This window comes from Nicotiana attenuata, chromosome 6 (genome assembly GCF_001879085.1).
Source record: "Nicotiana attenuata strain UT chromosome 6, NIATTr2, whole genome shotgun sequence".
Lineage (NCBI taxonomy): Eukaryota > Viridiplantae > Streptophyta > Magnoliopsida > Solanales > Solanaceae > Nicotiana > Nicotiana attenuata.
Window position 1 is genome coordinate 29,702,690 of NC_031994.1, and position 22,143 is coordinate 29,724,832.

The window sequence follows — 22,143 nt, forward strand, 5'->3', positions numbered from 1 at the left end:
CCTTGCCAATTCAAGTCCCTAATGAATTAGAAGAGTAAATTTAATAAGCCAATAGGAAAATTAAAACTGGAAATTCCAATGCTAGTTATTCAAGGAAACCAAAAGAAACAGGAAAACAATTCCCAATTTCCAGTCACCTAAGGAAACCAAATTCTCATCCTATAAATTCTCTTGCAAAGCCTCAAGGTTGCTCACTTTTCATTCAACAATTAAACCAATCTCCATTACTCCGTAGATTCGTAATGGCCCCACGTAAAGCCAAACCAGCCACACTTAATTTCGAGAAACACCAATTCAGAATGGCGATGCTCTCACAGACAATAAAAGCATTAGCATTCAAGAAACAACAGACAAGAAAATTATTCCAAAAGGGTGATGAAGTTGAAGTGGCAAGTCAAGAATATGGCTTCATAGGTTCTTACTACACCGCAACTATTGTTTCTTTCGATTGCACTAATTCTCAGTACAGAGTCAAGTACAATACTCTGTTGACTGATGATAGGTCTGCGCCACTAGAGGAGACTGTCACTGCCGCCGAGGTCCGCCCTATGCCACCTTATCAAAATGAAACTACGCCAGAAAGCGACTTTCGCATGTACGATATGGTTGATGTATTTGACAACGATGGCTGGTGGATTGGATTTGTATATTGGAAAATTGGAACAAAGTGCTATGTCTACTTTCCTACAACTGGGGATAAAATTGCATATCCTTCTCATGTTTTGAGATTTCATCAAGAATGGTCTAATGGCAAGTGGAATTCTTCCAATAAAAGGGAGGATGTTGACTTATATTGATTTTGGTTTCAAGAAATTAACGTTTCTATTTTGAACAAATTTTTGATTTACTGTAGTATAATATGAATGTGGCTTAATCACTCTCCTTGTGCGATATTGAAAAAATTCCAGTTTAGTCGCATAGTTGTTATGTATGTGAGTTGGTAAAGATTTTGATATGCTGTGAGCCTGTGTCAAGCATATATTGAGGAAATAGTTAATGAAATATTTATGGTGAAAAACGAGAACATATAATTTGTTATTGTTTTAGCCTGATGAATTGTCGTGTTAAGCGTTTCCAAATTGTCCTTAATTCTGAATTTTAGGGTAACTACTGTTATGCTAAATAAGATGCAGTAATTTTTTTTCAAAACAAGGATCTAACATTCTTACCTGCACCTAATTAATTTATCATAATTAAGTGATTTAATAAGGTCAAATATGCATTAGTTAACCATGGATCGCAAAAGTCTATAGGTAAACATATGGCATGCATCTCGTGGTTTGGTGTAAATATCACATAAATAGTAATATCCACTCACTTTGCAAAACTAATCCCCCTCCCTTCATCCATGCAAAAAATACAAAACTAACAGAACTACCACCTCCTCAGAGATTATTATTATTATTATTATTATTATTATTATTATTATTATTATTATTATTATTATTATTATCTTACTCTTTAGAATTTAATCCTAACGATCCTCTAAATACGTTAAACCATAAAGGTTTGCATGAACTTTTCATCCTATTTTCCCTTGTTGCGCCGAGTCTCTCGCTCTCCCATTCCCACTCCCACTTTCACTTCCGCTTACTTCTATATATATTCATGATCCATGAAGATGTCAGGCAAATAAAATATATTGCGTAATTGAAATAGAAAACTTTAAAAAAAAAAATCAAAAAGAAAAAAAAACTAAAAGGATAGGGGCTGAGTAAAATAATCTGTGGTTCTTTATTAGATTTCCTCTGTTTGTCAATCTCATCACAGAGCCATGGCAAAGTTTTCCAAGAATTCCATGGTTCTGTGCTTTTGGTTAGTCATTGTTTTTGTAATCTCTTGTGCAAATGGTGTTAGGCTTAAGAAATTTGATCACCCCACTAAAGGTGATGGCACTCTTAACTTCTTGGTTCTTGGTGACTGGGGAAGAAGGGGTACCTTTAATCAATCTCACGTAGCTCACAAGGTACCATTTTTCTTATCTTTGTCTTTCATCAATTTAATTTGGATTTTCTCACGTTTAATTATGCGGCCAACTTATCTAAAAGTTTAATCTATTATAAAGAGCTCACTTTTATTTACTAGATTATATCTTCAATGTTTCCTCATGTGTCGGCTTGATCTTTTTATGGGCTTAAGTACATGGAAATTTAGAGGGTGGTGGTCAGCGGTAGAGCTAGAAGGTTAAGTATGAGTTATGCCAAATTCAATAGCTTTAGTCAAAATCCTATATTTGTATTGAGAGATCTATTAAATATATACGAAAATTAAATTTGGAACATAGTTGCTGACATTTGATATCACTACCCTAGAAGTTAGAATCCTTAAAGTTCAAAGCCTGACTCCACCTTTGGTGGGTGAAATTTGAATGCATGACTTTTATCTGCTATGGTACTATTTTCCATTAAATTGTTAGATAAGTTGGTCACACAATTTAACATTTCATTTGATTGATAATTTTTTTATATATAATGAGCTTGTTTCACTATAAAGGGATCTAGGCAAAACTGAATAAACTTCTTTTGGATGCAGATGGGAAGAATAGGAGAGGAGCTAAACATTGATTTTGTAGTATCAACTGGTGATAATTTCTATGATAACGGATTGACAGGGGTGCACGATCCAAATTTTGTAGAGTCATTTACTAATATATATACAGCAAAGAGCTTACAGAAACAATGGTATAGTGGTAAGTTCCCAAATATTATAGAGATAATACATAAATTACCCATCAAACTTGTCCGGAAAAATCATTTACACACCTTAACTTTACGGGCGACCTATGTCCCCCTATTCTTGTTTGGGGTGAATTTAAGACCACCCTAAATGGTGACGTGGCAAAGAGAGTAGCTTCACTCTCCCAATCTCGGATGTAAGAGGGAAAATTTTTTACTGTGTGGGTCCCTTTTTCGTTTACTTCTTTTTTTCTTATTTTTTTCTCTTTTTGTTTTCTCTCTCCACCTTTTCTTCTTCCTCTCACAATTGCAAAAATCATTTTTTTTAACAAAATATTTTTTTGTAAAAACTGATTTTTTTTTTGTAAAAACAGAATTTTTTTTCAGTTTTTAATAAATATTTTCGTTTTTTAAAACTGAAAAAATATTTTCAAACAAATTATTTTCGCTTTTGAAAAAAGTTTTTTTTCTTCATCTTTTCAGTTTTTAAAGATTTTTTTTTTTGCAAAAAATGGAAAAACAAAACTTGTAAAAACTAATTTTTTTTTTGTAAAAACAGAAAAAATCGTTTTTTTAACAAAATATCTTTGTTTTTTAAAAACTGAAAAAATTATTTTCAACAAAATTATTTTCGTTTTTTGAAAAATATTAATTTTTTTTCTAGTTTTTTAAAAAATTTTATTTTTTTGTAAAAACTGGAAAAACAAATTTGTAAAAACTATTTTTTTATTGAAAAAACTGAAAAAAAATCGTTTTTAACAAAATATCTTTGTTTTTTAAAAACTGAAAAAATTATTTTCAACAAAATATTTTCGTTTTTGAAAAATATTATTTTTATTTTTTCAGTTTTTTAAAAGAATTTTATTTTGTAAAAACTGGAAAAACAAATTTGTAAAAACTATTTTTTTTTTGTAAAAACAGAAAAAAATCGTTTTTGAGCAGATATTGACACGTGACGCGTGTGTACTACACACCCCACCACAAGACTGACTAAGTGTCACCAATTGGGTATTAAATTCACCCCAAACAAGAATAGGGGGGACATAGGTCGCCCGTAAAGTTAAGGTGTGTAAATGATTTTTCCGGACAAGTTTGGTGGGTAATTTATGTATTATCTCAATATTATACTACAAATTAAATAAACACACTGCGATTTTATGACATTTTAATATGTCTGAAATTTGTCTTAAAATTGTAATTTTCTGCAGTATTAGGCAATCATGATTACAGAGGAAATGTAGAAGCGCAACTCAGTCCTTACCTTAGGAAAATTGATAGAAGATGGCTTTGTTTAAGGTCTTTCATAGTTAATGCAGGTGCATATAATCTCTTCTTTTCTCAGTCTTAAAGTTTCTATTTTTAACAAAAATAAAAATGTTTTCTCCTTTTTGTTCTTTGAAGAAATTGCTGAAATATTCATGGTGGATACAACTCCATTCGTGCAAGATTATTTCACGAATCCTAAGGATCATACCTATGATTGGCGAGGTGTGATCCCTCCAAACAAATACACTGCAAACATATTAAAAGTAAGTTGAATTTAGGCTTTTCTTATCTTTTCTACTACGTAGTATTTTTCATTTTAAGACTTCTCAAAATAATATTATAAATATTAAATTATTTGTTTATAATTAGGATCTTGAAAAAGCGTTGAGTGAATCGACAGCAAGATGGAAAATAGTAGTAGGTCATCATGCCATTAGAAGTGTTGGGCATCATGGTGACACTCAAGTACTTGTGGATCGCCTTCTTCCTATGCTTAGGGTACGTAACTTTTCTTAATTATATCAATTACAAATTTAATTTCTTGCCGAGTTTTTAACTTTGATTTCTCTCGTTAAATTGTCAGGTATACAATGTTGATTTTTACATGAATGGACACGATCACTGCCTTGAACATATTAGCGACACCGAAAGGTAAGAGTAAAGTTCAAATCTTGCAAGTAAAGTTCAATACTTTGATATTCAACACGTTTCTTTTCTCTGATTATTTTGGTTGAAATTGCAGTCCTATTCAATTTTTAACAAGTGGGGCAGGGTCAAAGGCATGGAGAGGAGATGTAAAAGGATTTAATAGAGAAGACGTGAACTTTTTCCACGATGGACAAGGCTTTATGTCTGTACAGTTAACACCAACAGAGGCTGAGATCAAGTACTATGATGTTTTTGGTAGAGTGCTACATAGATGGAATAGGTCCAAGTTGCTTCACTCAGCTATTTAGTTTTTCTTTTAGTTTTAAAACAACAAAGCTATTATTGGCTGTAAATACTGAAGTTATTAGATGTAGAAGAGAACAGATTTCACAAAACCAATTTAGTTTTGTGACAGTAGTTTTCTCCGACGTTTAGGACTCCTTTGGTTTGATGTATTAGAGGAAATAATCATGATATAAAATTTGATATTGCTTTATCCTGCATTTAATTTGATATTACGATATTGTTTTGTACCTACTATAGTATAAGTATGAAATAAAATAGATTAAACACCAAAACAACACACCCTTATATATTTCCCTCAAATATACCGAAATTTTATTAAATTTAAAAATTAAACCCATGATTTGAATTATAGCTGATATATCCTACTTTTAGTATAAAAAACAACGTCCAATAAAAATAACTAATGCATTACAAGTTCTTGAACTACAATCCGTACGTAATGTATTCATTTTGCTATAACAAGACGTGCCAATTTTTCTTCCACGGTGTCAATATCAAGTGCATAAAATTATCACTATTTTAAGACAAACATAGGTAATAAGCAAAGCAACCAAAGTAAAAACAATAGTTTAGGAGGATAATATTGAACTTAACAGATCCACTGCATAGATGAAAAACCAAACAAGCTAAGTCAATCAAAAAAGAGTACAGCAAAATGACAGTCTCAAGAACAACCTAGGAATGTAATTCAGTTCAATTCTCAATCTGCTGGAACAGCAAAAGATATTTAATATTTTAAAATATCGGCCATGAAAACATCCGTCAAGACATTCTTTGACTGCAGAGAAGTCTTCAACAGCAATAGAGCCTGTCAAAAAACAAGGAAATAATCCATTTTCAGTAGTCTATCGGGAACAAGAAAGACGTTATTCAAGAATATGCCCGACTTTAACTCTTTTCCTTCATATTGAAGAAAAAGCTAGGATCCCAAATAATCAATATTTCATTTCAGTTTGCAACTCTCATTGATGAATCAATTTGTGGTATTCCAAATTCAACATCAGATCACTAATGGAATCCAATTAAGTTAAGATTGTTCAGAAGATAAATTCAGTGTGCATGTTTGTGTTTATAATATTTATATGGAATGAAAAAGATAAGGATCGGATTTACAGAGTGAGACATCATATTTAAGTATAAAGGCATAGAGTACGAATAAATATATATACCTCATCCATTCCAAGAGTGACAACTTTCTCTTTAAGAACCCCAACATCCTTAACGCTGAATTCATTCAGCAAGAGTGATGCTTGAAATAGTAGACATTGGCTTCACAACCAAGTTATCCAATACCATATAAGTCACAACCCCCTTTACCAAGCCTCCACCGAATGCTACCACATCTTCTGCAGTGGGTGTTACATATTCCAGTTTTGTGCTCATAGTTCGCCTACAAGAAAGACAATTCATTCGAGGATCATCAGTCATGTAACATGGCGATTAGAGCACGTATAAAACTGTTTATTAACAGGGGAGTCAGTGAGCAACAACAGAGGGCCTGAAGTAGCATAGGCTGCTGACTTAGGCTTCAAGAGTGTGTCCTTTTCCTGATTTGGTTGAATGTACATATTATCCAGATTGTCAAGGCTTTCATACAAGTTACCCAAGCAGCCAACCATCCCTTTGGTTATCAGTAGCCTAATGACACTACTTATTGGCAATGCCAGAATGTGAAATAGGAAATCAATACACTCTTTCCCGGCCTCTGCGAACATTACTCTTTTGGTTTTAGAGTCGATCAATAGCTTCATTGTCACTTTGGACTCTGCCATATTTGTGAATCAATTTGAGGATAATTAAGAGGTGAAACTCAAAATAAGGAACGATAAGTTTGCCATCTATATACACTATGTAGAGCAGTTGCTGCATTTATAGTGGCACCGGGAATTAGAGAAAGAGTGCAATATATTTATGGCGGATTTACTTCCAAGATGGTAAATGGAAAGGCATGCTAGCTAGCGATTGACTGGTTGGTTTTCTCAGTCTTTGTTCTTTAACCGAGAAGTGCGTGGCTATACAATTTATTGCACCCTTCACTATTCTAATCATACGGCAGCCATCTTGAGTTGAAATGGCCTATTTGTCATAATTAATCTCCTATTTATTAGTAGCTACTTAGATAGGACTTTAACATAGTGGGAGTTGAGATGATTTTATGTTACAAACCTTAACTTGAAAGAGCATTAGTAAAATTTACCCGGAAAACAATATTTGGCAAAGAACTTATACAATATATCAATAATTGGCAACAGAATATGTAACGAAAAATAATATCAACAATCCCGTTATAACATGTGATAACAATTCAACGTAGGAAACTCCATTTTTGACAACAAATCCTCGAGTGATAGCATATCAAATACAACTGAAAACTCATTAAAGAACATGACGAAGTTCAAAGAAAGATTATTTTTGATAAAAAAATAATTGAGCATCATCAAGAGAATAACATGGCAAAGACCTCGTGCAAACATGTGCATATCGTCACCCTTATTTAGCCACATGAGAAACCCGAGATAATACCACCTTTATTTGGCCCCATGCGCATAATAATAATTACAATCGTACGTCAAAGACCTCGTGCAAACACCCAATCAATCCGTCGGATATGTCCACATATGCCATAATTATCATAAGTAATATGCCAAATTTTCATCAAAGTAAGCCTGTAATTTCTCAACAAGACGCACAAGGACATGACAATAATAAATTGCATATCGGGGTTCAACATATAAAGCATGACTACGACTAAATCAATTTAGCAATCAAGTTCATGTAGTCACAAAGTGATTAAACATGTTTCATATAAATCATATCATCAAATTAAGGCATATTAATAGTCTAAGGTCTGATCCGGTCATAACCACAAATAGCACCCCTATACACGCTCGTCACCTCGCGTGCACGTCACTATCACATAACAAAAATAGGCAAATAAGGCCAAATCCTAGGGGATGTTTGTCACGACACAAAATTCAACTAGTCGTGATGGCACCTAACCCAACCGGCTAGGTAAGCCAATTAACAACTAACCAAATTCCAATGAAATTAATAAGACAATTAAATAAAAGAAAATATTTGAATCTGATACGTTCCCCAAGGACTGGTAGTACAAATCATGAGCTTCTAAGATTAGAATTTACAAAGCTGGCACGAAATAAATACATCATATGTTCGAAATATACATAAACAGATTTTTTTCGAATCTAAGGCTACCATGAACAAGAGGCACTACAACCGGAATGTAGGTACGTCTTCAATTCCAGCTCCCATCGAACACAACAACATCGACATCCAACAGCTGCACGCAAGTTGCAGAAGTGTAGTATGAGTACAACCGACCCCATATTCTCAGTAAGTAACAAACCTAACCTTAGATTGAATGTAGTGACGAGCTGGAGCAAAGGTCGGATCCGACACCAATAGCCAACAACAGTTCATAACAACACAATGCAAGTAATAAAAGAAGTATCTCAGAATTAGAATGCTCAGCTCATTCACAGTTCCAGAAAAATAGGCATGCTTTTCAAGTATCTCGGTGAAAATCCAAATCTTTTACCGAAATTGCAAAAACAATATGAGTAAGCTTGAAACTGTGATTTTTCCAAAAATCCTTTCAACAATAAATAAGATGTTTCATTTTCAGATAGCGTGAGGAAAGTATATCTCTATGCCTGTATGTCAAGATACAGGTAAAATCATGAATGTTACCAAAATCATGGATCGCAAAAGTCTAATCAAGTAATTTAATAAGGTCTAACATTCTTACAACCGCATATCCAATAAAAATAACTAATGCATTACAAATTCTTGAATTACAGTCCGCACGTAATGTATTTTACAACCGCTTAACCAAACAACTCACGTGTGATTTCATTCTGCTGTAACAACTACCAATATTGCTTTCACAGTGTCAATATCTAGTGCATAAAATCATCACTATTTAATGTTAAAACTGTCGCAGTTCAATGAAACGAACTTCTCTGTATATCTCTGAACTAAGATAGCTGAGCCTATAATAATAATGATAATAATTATTACTATTATTATTATTATTAATGATTAATTAATATATTAAGAACATGAAACCTCCGACTTAAAAGTTAAATTACTAAAATATCCTAGTTATCATTGTTATTTACTTAAATACCCTATTGGCTTGACTTATTAAAACCTAATTACCTAATTAACAAAAACCAAACGCCTACAAACCAACACAACGCTTCATACACAATGCTAAAGGTCACAAACCTTCAGACTACAAATAGACGCAAACCTTTACACTCTGTTTGAAGAGCCCCTACTTCTAACGTTGCTTTGGCCTCTTATGTTGTGAAATTAGGAGCAATGTATGAACCGTAATTGCTAGAAAAGAATTGGGGAAGAGAGTTTAGAGAGAGAAATATCAGATGAAGAAAGAATACTTCATTTTCTGTTAAGAGGTCGTTTGTACATTGTATGTGCAAATATATAAAAACACTAATGACTATTTTTCACTAACTATCTAACTAACTCACTTAACTAACTTCAATAATCTAGAACATTCTAGAACATTCCTACACATTCATAGACCTACTATGTTACTGCATTCTCATTACTCCCTTTCAAGCTAGGTGGTGCAAAAATGTTTAGCACTCCTAGCTTGCCTACAAGATGTTCATGCTGTGGCCTTGCTAACCTTTTTGTTAAGATGTCTGCTTCCTGATCTCTGGTGCCCACATGCTTTGTCTTGATCAATCCTTCCTGAATCTTCTGTCTGATGAAATGGGAGTCTATTTCTATATATTTTGTTCTTTCATGGAATACATGGCTGGCTGCAATCTGCAGTGCTGCTTTACTATCACTGTATATATCGATTGGTAGTTCCACATTAGTCCCAAGCTCCTTCAGAAGCTGCTAACCAAACTACCTCTAAGGTTGCACTAGCCATACTTCTGTATTCAGCTTCAGCTGAACTTTTGGAAACTGTATTCTGCTTCATCGATTTCCAAGAAAGTAATGACTCTCCATACTTCACTATAAAATCTGATACTGATTTCCTTGTGTTGGGGCAAGATGCCCAATCTGCATCACAGTACACACTCAATGTGTTGCTGCTGTTGCTGCTCAATAGAATACTCATGCCTGGTTCTCTTTTAACATACCTTACTACTCTCAAGGCTGCTTCCCAATGAGACCTCTTGGGACTCGGCAGAAATTGGCTAAGTGTTTGCACTGAAAAGGCTATATCAGGTCTGGTGAGTTTCAAGTATAGTAGCTTACCAATAAGCCTTTGGTATTGCCCTATGTCATCCATCAACATATCATCTTCCACCCCTGTCAATTTGTCATGTTCTAGTATTGTCAGCTTTACATTTGCCTCCAAGGAAGTCCAAGTTGGTTTAGCTCCTGTTAGCCCCAAGTAAGATATTATTTCCAAGGCATATTTCCTTTGATTGATTAATATACCTCTCCTTGACCTACTGAATTCCATTCCAAGGAAATATTTCAGTTCTCCTAAATCTTTAATTTTGAAAGTCTGATGCAACGAATTTTTGGTGGCTTCAATTAGCTGTAGATTACTTCCTGTCACTAGCATGTCATCCACATAGACTAGGATCACTACAACATCCGAATCCTACTTTTTAATAAATAATGAGTGATCTAAACTGCTCTGATGAAAACCAGAAGATAGGACGGCTTCTGTTAGTTTCAAATTCCATTGCCTGCTAGCTTGTTTAAGTCCATAGAGGGATTTTACAAGTCTCCATACCATACCAGACTCCCCCTGACTTGTAAAACCTTGTGGCAACTTCATATAGACTTCATCGTGAAGATCCCCTTGTAAGAATGCATTGTATACATCTAATTGGTGAACAAACCAATTATGCACGGCAACAAGTGAAAGAACAGTCCTGACAGTGGCAATTTTAACCACTAGTGAGAAGGTCTCATTATAATCTAAGCCTCCTGTCTGATTATATCCTTTAGCTACTAATCTAGCTTTAAATCTCTCCACTTCACCATTGGCCTTGAGCTTCACCTTGTATACCTATTTGCACCCTATAGCCCTCTTACCTGCTGGTAACTTTACCAATTCCGAAATATTATTTTCATGTAATGCTTGAATTTCTGCTTGCATTGCTTCTACCCACCTTTGATCTTGAGAAGCCTGCTAAATGTTCTTAGGCTCTATGATTGCTGAAAAAACTCCAAGATACAGCTGATGAGATGATGAAAATTTGTCATATGTGATAGACTCTTCAATAGGATATAGAACTAAGCTAGTAGAGGATTTGTTCCTGTTGGTAACATAGTCAATCATCCATACAGGTTCCTTGGATCCTATTTGAGATCTTCTTAAAGGAACATTGGTGTCAGCACAACTTGGCAGTGGAGGTGTCTCTTCTGTGGGTGCTTCTGAATCAGGTGACTCAATCTCAGGTGCATCTTCAGGCATGTGAGCAGTCTGAAAATCATGACCAGCTGTAGTATCAACTGTGGTATTGGTGTTTGAGTTCAATGCAGGTGGACATGATGTAGCAGTGGTTGTGGGCACATTGACATCATGGTCTGGTGTTGTTGTAGGCATTTGCATGCTGTGATCAACATTGGTGAGAAAAAGGATCCATTGTCTGACTTGCCTCTACTGACTGCAATTGAAATGAGAATACATCCTGCCTAAAAGTAACATCCATGTTTATAAAAAACACATTTTTTGACATATCATACAGAATGTATCCTTTAGTTGCATTGGAATATCCCATAAACACTGACTTTATTACCCGGTTGCAAGTTTATCTGCTTTTGGCATTGTAGCAGCATAACATAGACATCCTATAGTTCTCAAGTGAGTGATATAAGGTCTCTTGTTAAAGAAAACCTCATAGGGTGATTTCCCTTGAAGGACTATGTTAGCCCAAGTAAAGGTTAGTTTTGAAAACTGACAAAGGAACTCAGACATGAACCAGGTCCATCCAGTGGTCCATCCCTCAGGTTCACAAAAACGGGCAGATTCAAGCATGTGGGATGCACGTGAAGGAGATAACCTTAACTTGGTGTATTTAATATCTCCTGATCGAAAAGGTTGCATAATTGATAAGGAGAAGGAGTCCTTAATCAAAGAGAACACAAATCAAGATAGGGAAGGAGTTAGAAGTTGAAATCAACTAGAACTCTTCCACCAAGGAAGAGTTGCATCAGAACTCTAGTTATTTCTTCATCTACTAACTCTATAAATTGCAGGAGGTTCTCACATTAAAGTGTTGCACAAAATGCAGAAGTTAAACGTGAATTTGGGAGCAAAATAGCAAGGCTTTTTGCAAGCAGTTCGTGTGTGATTCAAGTGTGCAAACCAGAAGCTACATGAACCAGATTGAAGAACCAGCTCCATAAAGAGTTTTATGTGTCTTTCTTTATTTCTAGTTCAATTGTAGTAGGTATTTCATATTGTACCTTTCAGCTTTATCTAGAAGCAATTGTAATAGGTATTTTGAGTATTCAAGTTAGAGTTAACTTGAAGTTGTCGCAGCAGTTAGAGGCTGGTTGCTACAACGGGATTAGAGTTAATCCTTAGGTTTACAAAGAGATTTGTAAATGCAGTTTTGGCTCAATGATTTTAGTGGAAGTTTGGGAAAATCCTACTGAGTAGTAGGTCGTGGTTTTTTTCACCTTTTAAGCCAGATGTTTTCCACGTAAAAATCTTTGTGTTCTTTATTTTATGTACTTTTAATTCCGCAAACAGCAGTCGTTAGTACACCTAGAAGAACCAGGTCCTTCCAGAAGCAGTTTAAGCAAAAATTGGGTACCACAGAAATCACCCCCCTCTTGTGTGGCATTGACGTTTAGAACATCAAAAATTTCAACAAATCATGATAATCGCATTTTAAGGACTCACGGTCATGCTAGACACCAATGTATAGATACTCGTCACCATGCCTATACACCGTACTCGACAATTAGCAAGTAGCAAACAAGACTCAACTCCTATTCCCTCAAGCTAAGGTTAGGCCAAACACTTACCTCAACTTCCACGGCCAAATCAATCCTCGACAACCGCTTTCCCTATTGAATTCGGCTCCAACTCAATCAAATCTATACAATAAGGACTTTATAATATCAATATATGCTAAACAAATCAAACCCAATGCCTAATTATAGATTTCCAAGCTTTCTTCCCAAAAATTCCAAAATCGCCCCCGGGCCCGCTTGGTCAAAACATGAGGTTCGGACCAAAATCAAATCCCCCATTTACCCACGAGCCCGACTATATAATTTGTTTTCAAATTCGACCCCAAAACAAGGTCTAAATCAAGAAAATATAGAAAACCTTAACTCTACCCATTTCCCCCAATTTCTACCCTAAATCACATGATTTGAGCTTAGGAATTTGATAAATAGTGATGGAAAATGAAGAAAACAAGTTAAACAATACTTACTCAAGAAGCTTTGGTGAAGAGATGCTCTAAAAATCGCCTAGAAGCTTTGGAGAAGAAAGGGTTCGTGTATTTGGTGAAAATTTCCCGTCACTGTTCTGTTTTGGGCATTTTAAATAACTGGGCGAATTTGCCCTTCGCGTTCGCGGAATCAAGGTCGCGTTCGCGAAGGGTTGGCTTAACAGACTATCGCATTTGCGATGAGAAGGACGCAAACGCGAAGAGAAGGACTGGGGGGGGGGGGGGGTCCAGGGGATTGGTCTACGCGAACGCGTTGACCTATACGCGAACGCGATGAGGTAAGGCTGGGACCCTACGCGAACGCGGTCCGGCCATCGCGAACGCGGAGAAAGAAAGAGGGCTGGGCCCTCAGAGTTCAAAGACTCTATGCGAATGCGAAGGGAGAATTTGAACGCGAAGAAGGACTCGCTCGAGGCTTCGCGAACGCGAACAAGGCGTCGCGAAAGCGAAGAAGGAAAGACCTGAGCACCTGATGCAGATTTTCTGCAACTTTTCTAAGTTCAAAATCATCCCGGAACACCTCCGAAACACTCCCGAGCGCTCGGGGCTTCCTAACCAAACACATACATTAACTCAACAACATCCTACGAACTCAACTGTGCGATCAAATCGCCAAAATAACATCAGAAACGAGGAATCAAACCTCAAAATCACAAATTTTTCTTCAAACTTCATAATTTTTCAATTTTTGAGATTTAAGTCCGAAACACGTCACATGACGTCCGATTTCAACCAAATTTCACAGAAACATCTTATAACACATATAAAACCTGTACCGGGCGCCGGAACCAAAATACGGGCCCGATACCAACACGTTCTAGTCAATTTTCATTTCAAATTTCCTTAACAATTTCAGAAAAACAATTTCTTTTAAAAATCAATTTCTCGGGCTCGGTACCTCGGATTTCGATTCCGGGCATACGCCCGAGTCCCATATTTTCCTACGGACCCACCGGGACCGCCAAATCACGGGTCCGGGTCCGTTTACCCAAAATGTTGACCGAAGTCAAATTTATTCATTTTAGCACCAAAATTTAACATTTTTCACATACACATATAAGCTTTCCGGCTGCGCGCCCGGACTGCGCACGTAAATCGAGGCAACTAAAAATGAGGTTTTCAAGGCCTCGGAAGCACGAAAGGAGAGAGAAAACTGGTAATGACCCTTTGGGTCGTCACAATAAGATACAACCACATTTCATATTTTAATAATATAGGTACATATATTGTCTGACTTAACTAAACTGATTATTTTCACATATTTAATTCAAGTTTATGTTATGTAATAACATCGTTCTCAGCATTTAATTAATTGAATGCTATAGTTTTACAATCAATTGCTATATAACAATTTTCATCTAAATAATTGAGAAAACATCTACGTGCAAAGCACGTATGTAGAGACTAGTTATTATAAATGCACGAATACCATGTCAAATGACTAAAATAACCCTAAAATATTAACTTAATATAGGTTATTTTGATAAAAGAAAACACTATTAATAGAGTTATAATTATATTGTCTCTGGAGTTTTGTGCCTAAACAAATACAATCCTCTTGAGAATAGAAAAGCACATCTATTCGTAAGAGAATTTCAGCAATTGGCCGAAAAGAAGAAAAACCTACTATAAATAACACTAATGCTCCCGGTGCTCATCAGTTTTGTAACACTGATACGAATTTGCATGGATTAATCTAATCCCAATCAAGTTCTAATTTTATGACAAAAATAACCTTATAATATTAAGGATAATAACTCATAATAAAAGAATATAATCGGAATTCTAGATTTTAGCCTTATAATCCTATTAGTTTTAGGACATAATACTACACATTAGGAATCCTACATGATTACTTTCGGGATATATACTTCTTAAAAATTACTTTCGGGCCATCTAATTCATATAAGATTGAACAAGTAAATATCTTTAGTCATGCAATCCTATTACTTTCAGGATATATACTTCTTAAAAAATCCTATTACTAATTTAATTTGAAAACGTATTATAATGTCCTATTACTAATTTAATTTGAGAATGTATTATATGTCCAAGTTCATTTAGAAAAAGGAGAGCTTGTATTATTATAAAAACATAAATACAATATTAATATACCAAAATATCCCTAAATTATTAAAAGAAAGAACTCATAGGAAGATGACATAAATGCAATAACCTATTTTTTGGACTAAAATACCTTCTATGCTAATTTTTAATATTTAAGATTTTAAAATTAATAAAATGTTGTCTGTTAGATTTTTGTTAAAAATATGTAGGAAGGTTTAATAAAATCAATTTCATAATAATTCTTCGTATTGGCAATACATTACCGCTCCATGATGTTCAATACCAAGAAAAATAAAAGTAATATTAAATGGATTGCATAAACAGTTAAAATTGAAAAGAAAAAAAATACCCCCACGATAATATATTTTTATATTATATTTGAATTATTTTCCTACTCAAATAATATTTTTTTAATCAATTATTCGTGTAATAATAAAAATAACCCAATTATTAAATAACAACTAAGAAAATATTTAAGAATATAAATGTGTGAGAAAAAAAATAGTTGTTAAGAGTCAATACCACTAATGATTCTACAAACATAAAGATCTAAAAGTGAAATGTCATATCAATCTTTTACTCTTTGAAAATAAAATTTATGGTGGATAAAATTATAATTAAGATAAAATATTTAAAACAAGAGATGAACTAATATTAAGATCTGAATCAACATAAATAAATTATTTTTTATGTTAAAACTAAAAAATTAAATCTTTTAATTAATTATTTAGCAAGAGAATCCAATTCAATTATTTTTGAAATTCATCATATGAGTAAAATTCTTATTCATGTTTAAAAAAGAATCTTAGGAGTGCATAAATTTATTCTATAAAAAGAGCGTTAGAACACAAAGTAAAAAGATTAGTATATTATTAAGAACCAAAATGCTATACAAGTGTACGAGGAAGCACAATCAAAGCTAAATCCTAAACAAGAACAAGCTTTCAAGACTATATTATAAAGAGTCGACTCTGCTATAACGGGATTATTCTTTGTAGATGCCTCCGGCAGAACCGAAATAATATTTCTATGTCATGCATTAGTTGCAAATATCATATCAAGAGGCATGACAATATTAGTAATTGCCGCGCCCCCTTTTTCCTCGCGGAGTCCGGGTTTCGACATTCATTGGGAACAACTCATTTCCTTTTGGGAATTGGGTATTTAAATTTCAAGAGTCGCCACCTAACGGATTAAGGTGCGTTAGGGCACCTAGAGCAAATAACTCATAAAACTGGTTTGCATTACCGGAGACTTGGTAAGGGCTCGAAATAACCTTGAGGGGAAGGTGTTAGGCACCCCTCGCGGTCCACAACGGTGGATCCCGGCTGAACTCGAATTATGTGAATTAGTCATTAAAGAAACAAAGCACATAAACACATAAAGTTTATTTAAACGGGGTAAAGGGGGTCCTAGGTTTGTTGGCCTATAGGATCACATCTGTACAATACCCGGTAAGTCTTCCTCAAATAGAGGGGTTACGCGTGGCATTAGCGCACATGTCATCATATCCTTTACTACCCAATTACCCTCCCCTTGGTCATAGCCTAAAGCATTCTAGCAACCTTAAGATGTATCCTATGCGTGCATTACCCGTCCCTTTACTTATATAGTCCCGGAGGTATTTGGACTTCTAGTTAAGGTGGATCTAGGCTCTCCTACAGTAATTAAAAGGAGAAAATTCTAGGCGACAAACAAAATACGTAGGATTGGACCAAAGATAGAACAGTTAAAAGGCTCACATTTTACCTCCACAAATAGAGCAAGCAAGTGCACGTCTCAAACAACAAATTTCAGATGTTTCAGAGAGGTCCTAGAACATGATATCTAGGTGAGCATGACAAGCAGAGAATATGCAGCCTTGAGTTAAGGCAAAGCGTTAATGACCTAATCAGTTTGCCTACTGATTTTAGAATCTGTTGAATCTGGGCAGTTCACAAATAAGCACAGCATAGTTTCCATTTTTATAAGATTTTAATTACCTACAGGCTTGCCTAGGCGAAGATAGCCTATAAACATGCTGTCTAAAATGTAATCAGGATCAATTTAAAACAAACAGTTTTGAACTTATTAAGTCCTATAGGCATGCTGCTCTAGGTGCTGAACATTACAGAGCTGGTTTTCATACATTTAATCCTAGAACATGATATCTAGGTGTTAGGATTGCTTTTAAACAGGATAATTACTGATTTATGCGATGTAGATATGGTTTGGAAGCGAATGCAATAACATTCCTAAAGCAGGATCTCTAATGCACATAACGAATGGACGTCTTTGTTAAGCAGGATTATAGCAGTAATTTAATAACAGAATTTCTAGGTGATCATGATTATGCAGAAGCAGAATTTCATAACAAATGAGGTGATGAGCCTATAATATATTTTCTAGTATGCCAAACAATCCTAAAGCATGGTTCCTAAAGCAAGTAAACATAATAAACCTAAGGCATGATTTCTAATGCAAGTAAACATAAGAAATCTAAAGCATGATTTCTACCCGATTTCCCTCACAAAAATCATATAAGAATCCCCTTCCTTTTTACTAATTCCCCAATATCTGTTTACAAGGATTATTATTACAGACCATAAATGAATTACATAATGAACAAAGCTATACTATAGGGAGCCTGAAATAGGCCAAAGTGAACCTGGAAATACCAGGCCTTCAAACAGTCCCAGATGCCATAGTCTCATGATGTCCAATAAGGGTATCCTGGTGCGTCAAAGTTCCCAAGGGCCTCAGGGACCCCGGGCAATGCTCACACCAAGATTCTTTTAAATAGAAGAGTAGTTATGTGCAGTGTGGAAGGACCAGCCCCAGTGTGCCAGAGTTCAGAGGAATCTCGTGGATTCCTAGGCAGTACACACACTGGAGGGGCAGAACTTAAGTAATCTAAGAGTAGAAGTGAGAGTGCTTGACATAGTTGATCTTTTTTTGAAAACAGTATAGAGGTAAAGTCTTTAGGAGTGAAAATACTTTAGGAGTAATAGTTTGGGGAAACATATTAGGAGTGAAAAACATGTTGAAAACCTTTTGAGGGAAAGGAAGGTTCAGCAAACAACAGCATAGTCACAAAAGCATCACATCGCCCAGTTTCAACTTCACTTTGTCAATCAGTTCTAGATGTACAAATAGTTACACAAAAGGGAGCAGGGGTTGGGAACACAAGACACTTGAAACAGGAGCACATAAGAAGAAGGGTGAAGGCAGTTATGTTAGTTAATAGAGACACAGAGCAGGCAGAAATACTGATTTAAGGTCTAAATTACAATCATACTTAGTGATAAGCATGCTATTTAAGAACACACAAGACTTAAGCATTGCAATAGACATGCTGGCTAAACACAGTGAGACATAATTTTGGATTCAGAGGCAATCATGCTGAAGAATACAGGAAGAACCACAAAGATTCAATCACACAAAGTAGCCATACTAGCTGGGGTCCATAAGTAGTCATGCTAATTGAAATGCAGAAAAGTCATGGATTCAACAGAAGTAAAGCAACAGACAAGAAAGCACATAGGTTTAAGCTTCATGACCTGATGAATGGCATTAGGAATGGAAAAATACCAGTTAAAGATAGCAAAACAGAAGGTGAAAGTGTGCAGAACTCAATGATCTAGCCTTGGCTTTCAGCCGGCTAGACAATGTAGTGAACACAAGTAGCAGAAAGGTTTTTGGTGAGAGCAAAGTTTGTGTTTGTGTGTGTTTCTGAACTGTTGTTCGTTGTTTGAAGAAGTCAGAATGAGAGTTTATATAGCACTTAGTAAGGTAGGACAAATAAGGTAAAGAATAAATCAGAGTTCATAAAATAGGGTAATCAAATCAATCAATCAATTAATTGGGGACTTAACTCGATCAATTCCCACAAAAGAATCCGGAAAGGGGCCCCCTTAAATTGGGGAGAATCCCTTAACGATTCAGATTGGGATTCAAATAAGGTAAACAAATCAATCATATATGCATAAGGTGTGAAAATCACTTAATCAATCAATTAGAGTTGAACACAAATAAATTAGGACAGGATCACGGAAGTATCACTTGAATTAAGGAGAATCTCATACAGAATCAATTAACAGACAGGACTGAAGTTTGATAAGGTAAGCAATTCGGTCATATTGATCAAGGCCTAGAAATCAGGCCAGTAACATGATTAAGGAAAGTATTACTATATATATATATATATATATATATATATATATATATATATATATATATATATATATAAGGAAAGAACAGGAAAAAATCTTTCAGAGAGATACTAGTTTAAAAGAATATGATTCCCAACCCTAATTAGGCAAATAACTCAATTAACTACTTCAGTTGACAGAACTAAAGCAAATGGTCAAGAACAGTGAGATAAATAGTCGAGTATTTGAGAACCCTAAGCATATCGAAACACAGAGATGACACTCAAGCACAAAAATCAGTCTTACAGTAAAGAAGAAAACCAAAATTGCTTCAAAACTTTTTTTTTCAAAAAAAAAAACCCTTATTAGGAATCAAAACCCTAGCTTTAGGGAAAAGTAAAATCGGTAGATAATAATAGTAAAAATGGAAGAAACTTAAAGAGAAAGTATTAAACAAACTCAAAACACTTCAGATCTAAAAAGATCTGAACTGATTTAGCCAAAATAGCTAGGTTTGTACAAAAATAAACAGAGGTGAGAAAAGGTCCGATTTTAAACCGGAGATTTGAAGCCATGAAAACACAAAAAACGATAATACTCACAGACATGGGGTGAATACAGATGGATTAATCGAGAACATAAGGGGTTTGGACCAAATCTGGCTCAAGCTTCTTGAGATTATTCCCAAGCAATACAAGAAACGGAACACCAGTAGAGATAGGAGGCCAAATAAGGCCGGGAATCGACGAAGAAACCCATGGATCGAAGGGGTTTCGATGACGGCGGGGCTAGGGTTTGAGAGGCTTCAGAGAGAACGGAGAAGAAGAGGAATTTAGGGGCGGCGGGTTGTAACAAAATGACTAGGGTTTGGGATAATTAAAAAAGGAAGTATCATCCTGGACCGTTGATCTCTGAGATCAACGGCCAGGATTTGATCTGGGTCGGGTGGACTTTAAAAAAACGGGTATGGGCTAGTTAATTGGGCTGGGGGGTTTTGAATTGAATTGGGATTGAAATTGGGCTGTTTTAATTAGGCTAGGTCCGAAAATAAAAAGTGCCATTTATTAAATACCCAAACATTGATAAAAATATTTTATAAAATAATTAACAGATTTAAAAAATAATTTTCATGCATAGAAATGCTTTAAAATAATTACTCGATATTTTAAAAATACAGTGAGCTATTTTCTGGTAAAATAATGTAATAATGCATGCATGGGCTATAATTGCAAAGTTATTGCAATTGTAACCCAAAAAATATGAATGTAATTATAAAAAATACAATTAAAATATTTGAACACACATATGACCAGAAATGATGAATTTAGATGATTAAATCAACGTATAATAATATGAGGGATAATTTTGAACGTCTATGTAATTAAAAAATACAGAAATAAATGGACTCAGGGCCTTGAAAATTGTAGAAAAATTATAAAAATACTTGTGCATGTTTGCAAATGCATGTACAATATTTTGAAAGTGTTTATGCAAAATTTAAAATATATGAGGGAAAAATTGGGTATCAACAGCTGCCCCTCTTTACCCGGGAAGGATGAAAGAGTTTTCGGGTAAAGAAATGATGATCAATTTTGACCGAATGGGTGTTTGAAAAAATAGAGGCCGAACCCTGGTCTTTAAGCTGCCTACATATCCCTGGTTTTACAGGAATCATGCCATGTGTAGTTCTGGATCCAACGGTGAATGAAGCCGATGGAAAAAGTTCTTTTGTGAAGGGAAATATCTGATGGAGTTATGATTTGTGAGTTTGGAGTGTGACGGATGTATTATAGGGCAGATATCTGAATGGTTACAGAGTAAGGTGGGTAATCGATGGGAATCAGTTATATTGGCAATGTAAAAAATGGTACGAGCGGAAACCAGAGCGAAGGCTGCTCCTGTTTGAAGAACGGTTACCTCTTGGATTACCTGCAAAATTTAAAACACAATGCATGCGAGTATATAGATAATGCAAATTCCCTTTAGACCATGAAAGATTGTCTTTGGATGGTTGAGGATGACGTCCTTAGACCATGATGTCCTGGGCTATGAATTGTTCGATAGGGGATTCGCAGGCCATGAAATGATGTTCTCGGGCCATGAAAATGGTGCCTCCGAACCATGACTCCTTTGAATAATGATATGCAAATTTGAGAGAACCTCAGGCCATAGCATGGTGTCTTCCGGCTATGAGGATGATGCCTTTAAACAATGACGCCTTTGGACAAGTCGGCGATATTTCAGCCTATGAGATGCAATAATATGATGCTAAAAACAACAAGACAAGGCTTAGTCTTGTGAGGTTGAGGGCAGAGCTTAGCCCGAAAGAGGAGCAAATAGATAGTGCCGGAGAGACAGTGCTTAGTCTCGGCAAATAAAGGCGATGATTGGCCTTATGCAAATAGGAGGCAGAGCTTAGCCTCATGCAAATGGAGACAGAGCTTAGTCTCATGCAAGATTCGGAATAGGGCTTAGTCCCATGCAAATGGAAGGCATAGCTTAGCCTTATGCAAAATGGAGGTAGGGCTTAGCCTCATGCAGGATTCGGGACAGGTCTTAGTCCCATGCAAATGGAAGGCAGGGCTTAGCCTTATGCAAAATGGAGGCAGGGCTTAT

At 35.3% G+C, this 22,143-nt stretch overlaps 3 protein-coding genes across 3 annotated transcripts; 2 read left to right on the forward strand and 1 right to left on the reverse strand.

Annotated features, from left to right (window-relative positions):
• On the forward strand, positions 243-797 carry LOC109227735 (DUF724 domain-containing protein 3-like). Its single transcript, XM_019392931.1, has one exon. It carries the CDS (start codon positions 243-245, stop codon positions 795-797), a length of 555 nt encoding a protein of 184 aa, XP_019248476.1.
• On the forward strand, positions 1,637-5,092 carry LOC109226770 (purple acid phosphatase 17-like). Its single transcript, XM_019391619.1, has 7 exons — positions 1,637-1,966; positions 2,533-2,689; positions 3,884-3,991; positions 4,077-4,204; positions 4,311-4,439; positions 4,525-4,592; positions 4,684-5,092. Exons 1-7 carry the CDS (start codon positions 1,775-1,777, stop codon positions 4,895-4,897), a joined length of 996 nt encoding a protein of 331 aa, XP_019247164.1. The 5' UTR covers positions 1,637-1,774; the 3' UTR covers positions 4,898-5,092.
• Positions 9,766-11,466, reverse strand: LOC109227736 (uncharacterized mitochondrial protein AtMg00810-like). The gene is made up of 3 exons (XM_019392932.1): positions 11,096-11,466; positions 10,648-10,789; positions 9,766-10,512 (listed from the first exon to the last, which is right to left on the reverse strand). The coding sequence occupies exons 1-3, from the start codon at positions 11,464-11,466 to the stop codon at positions 9,766-9,768; spliced, it is 1,260 nt and encodes a 419-aa protein (XP_019248477.1).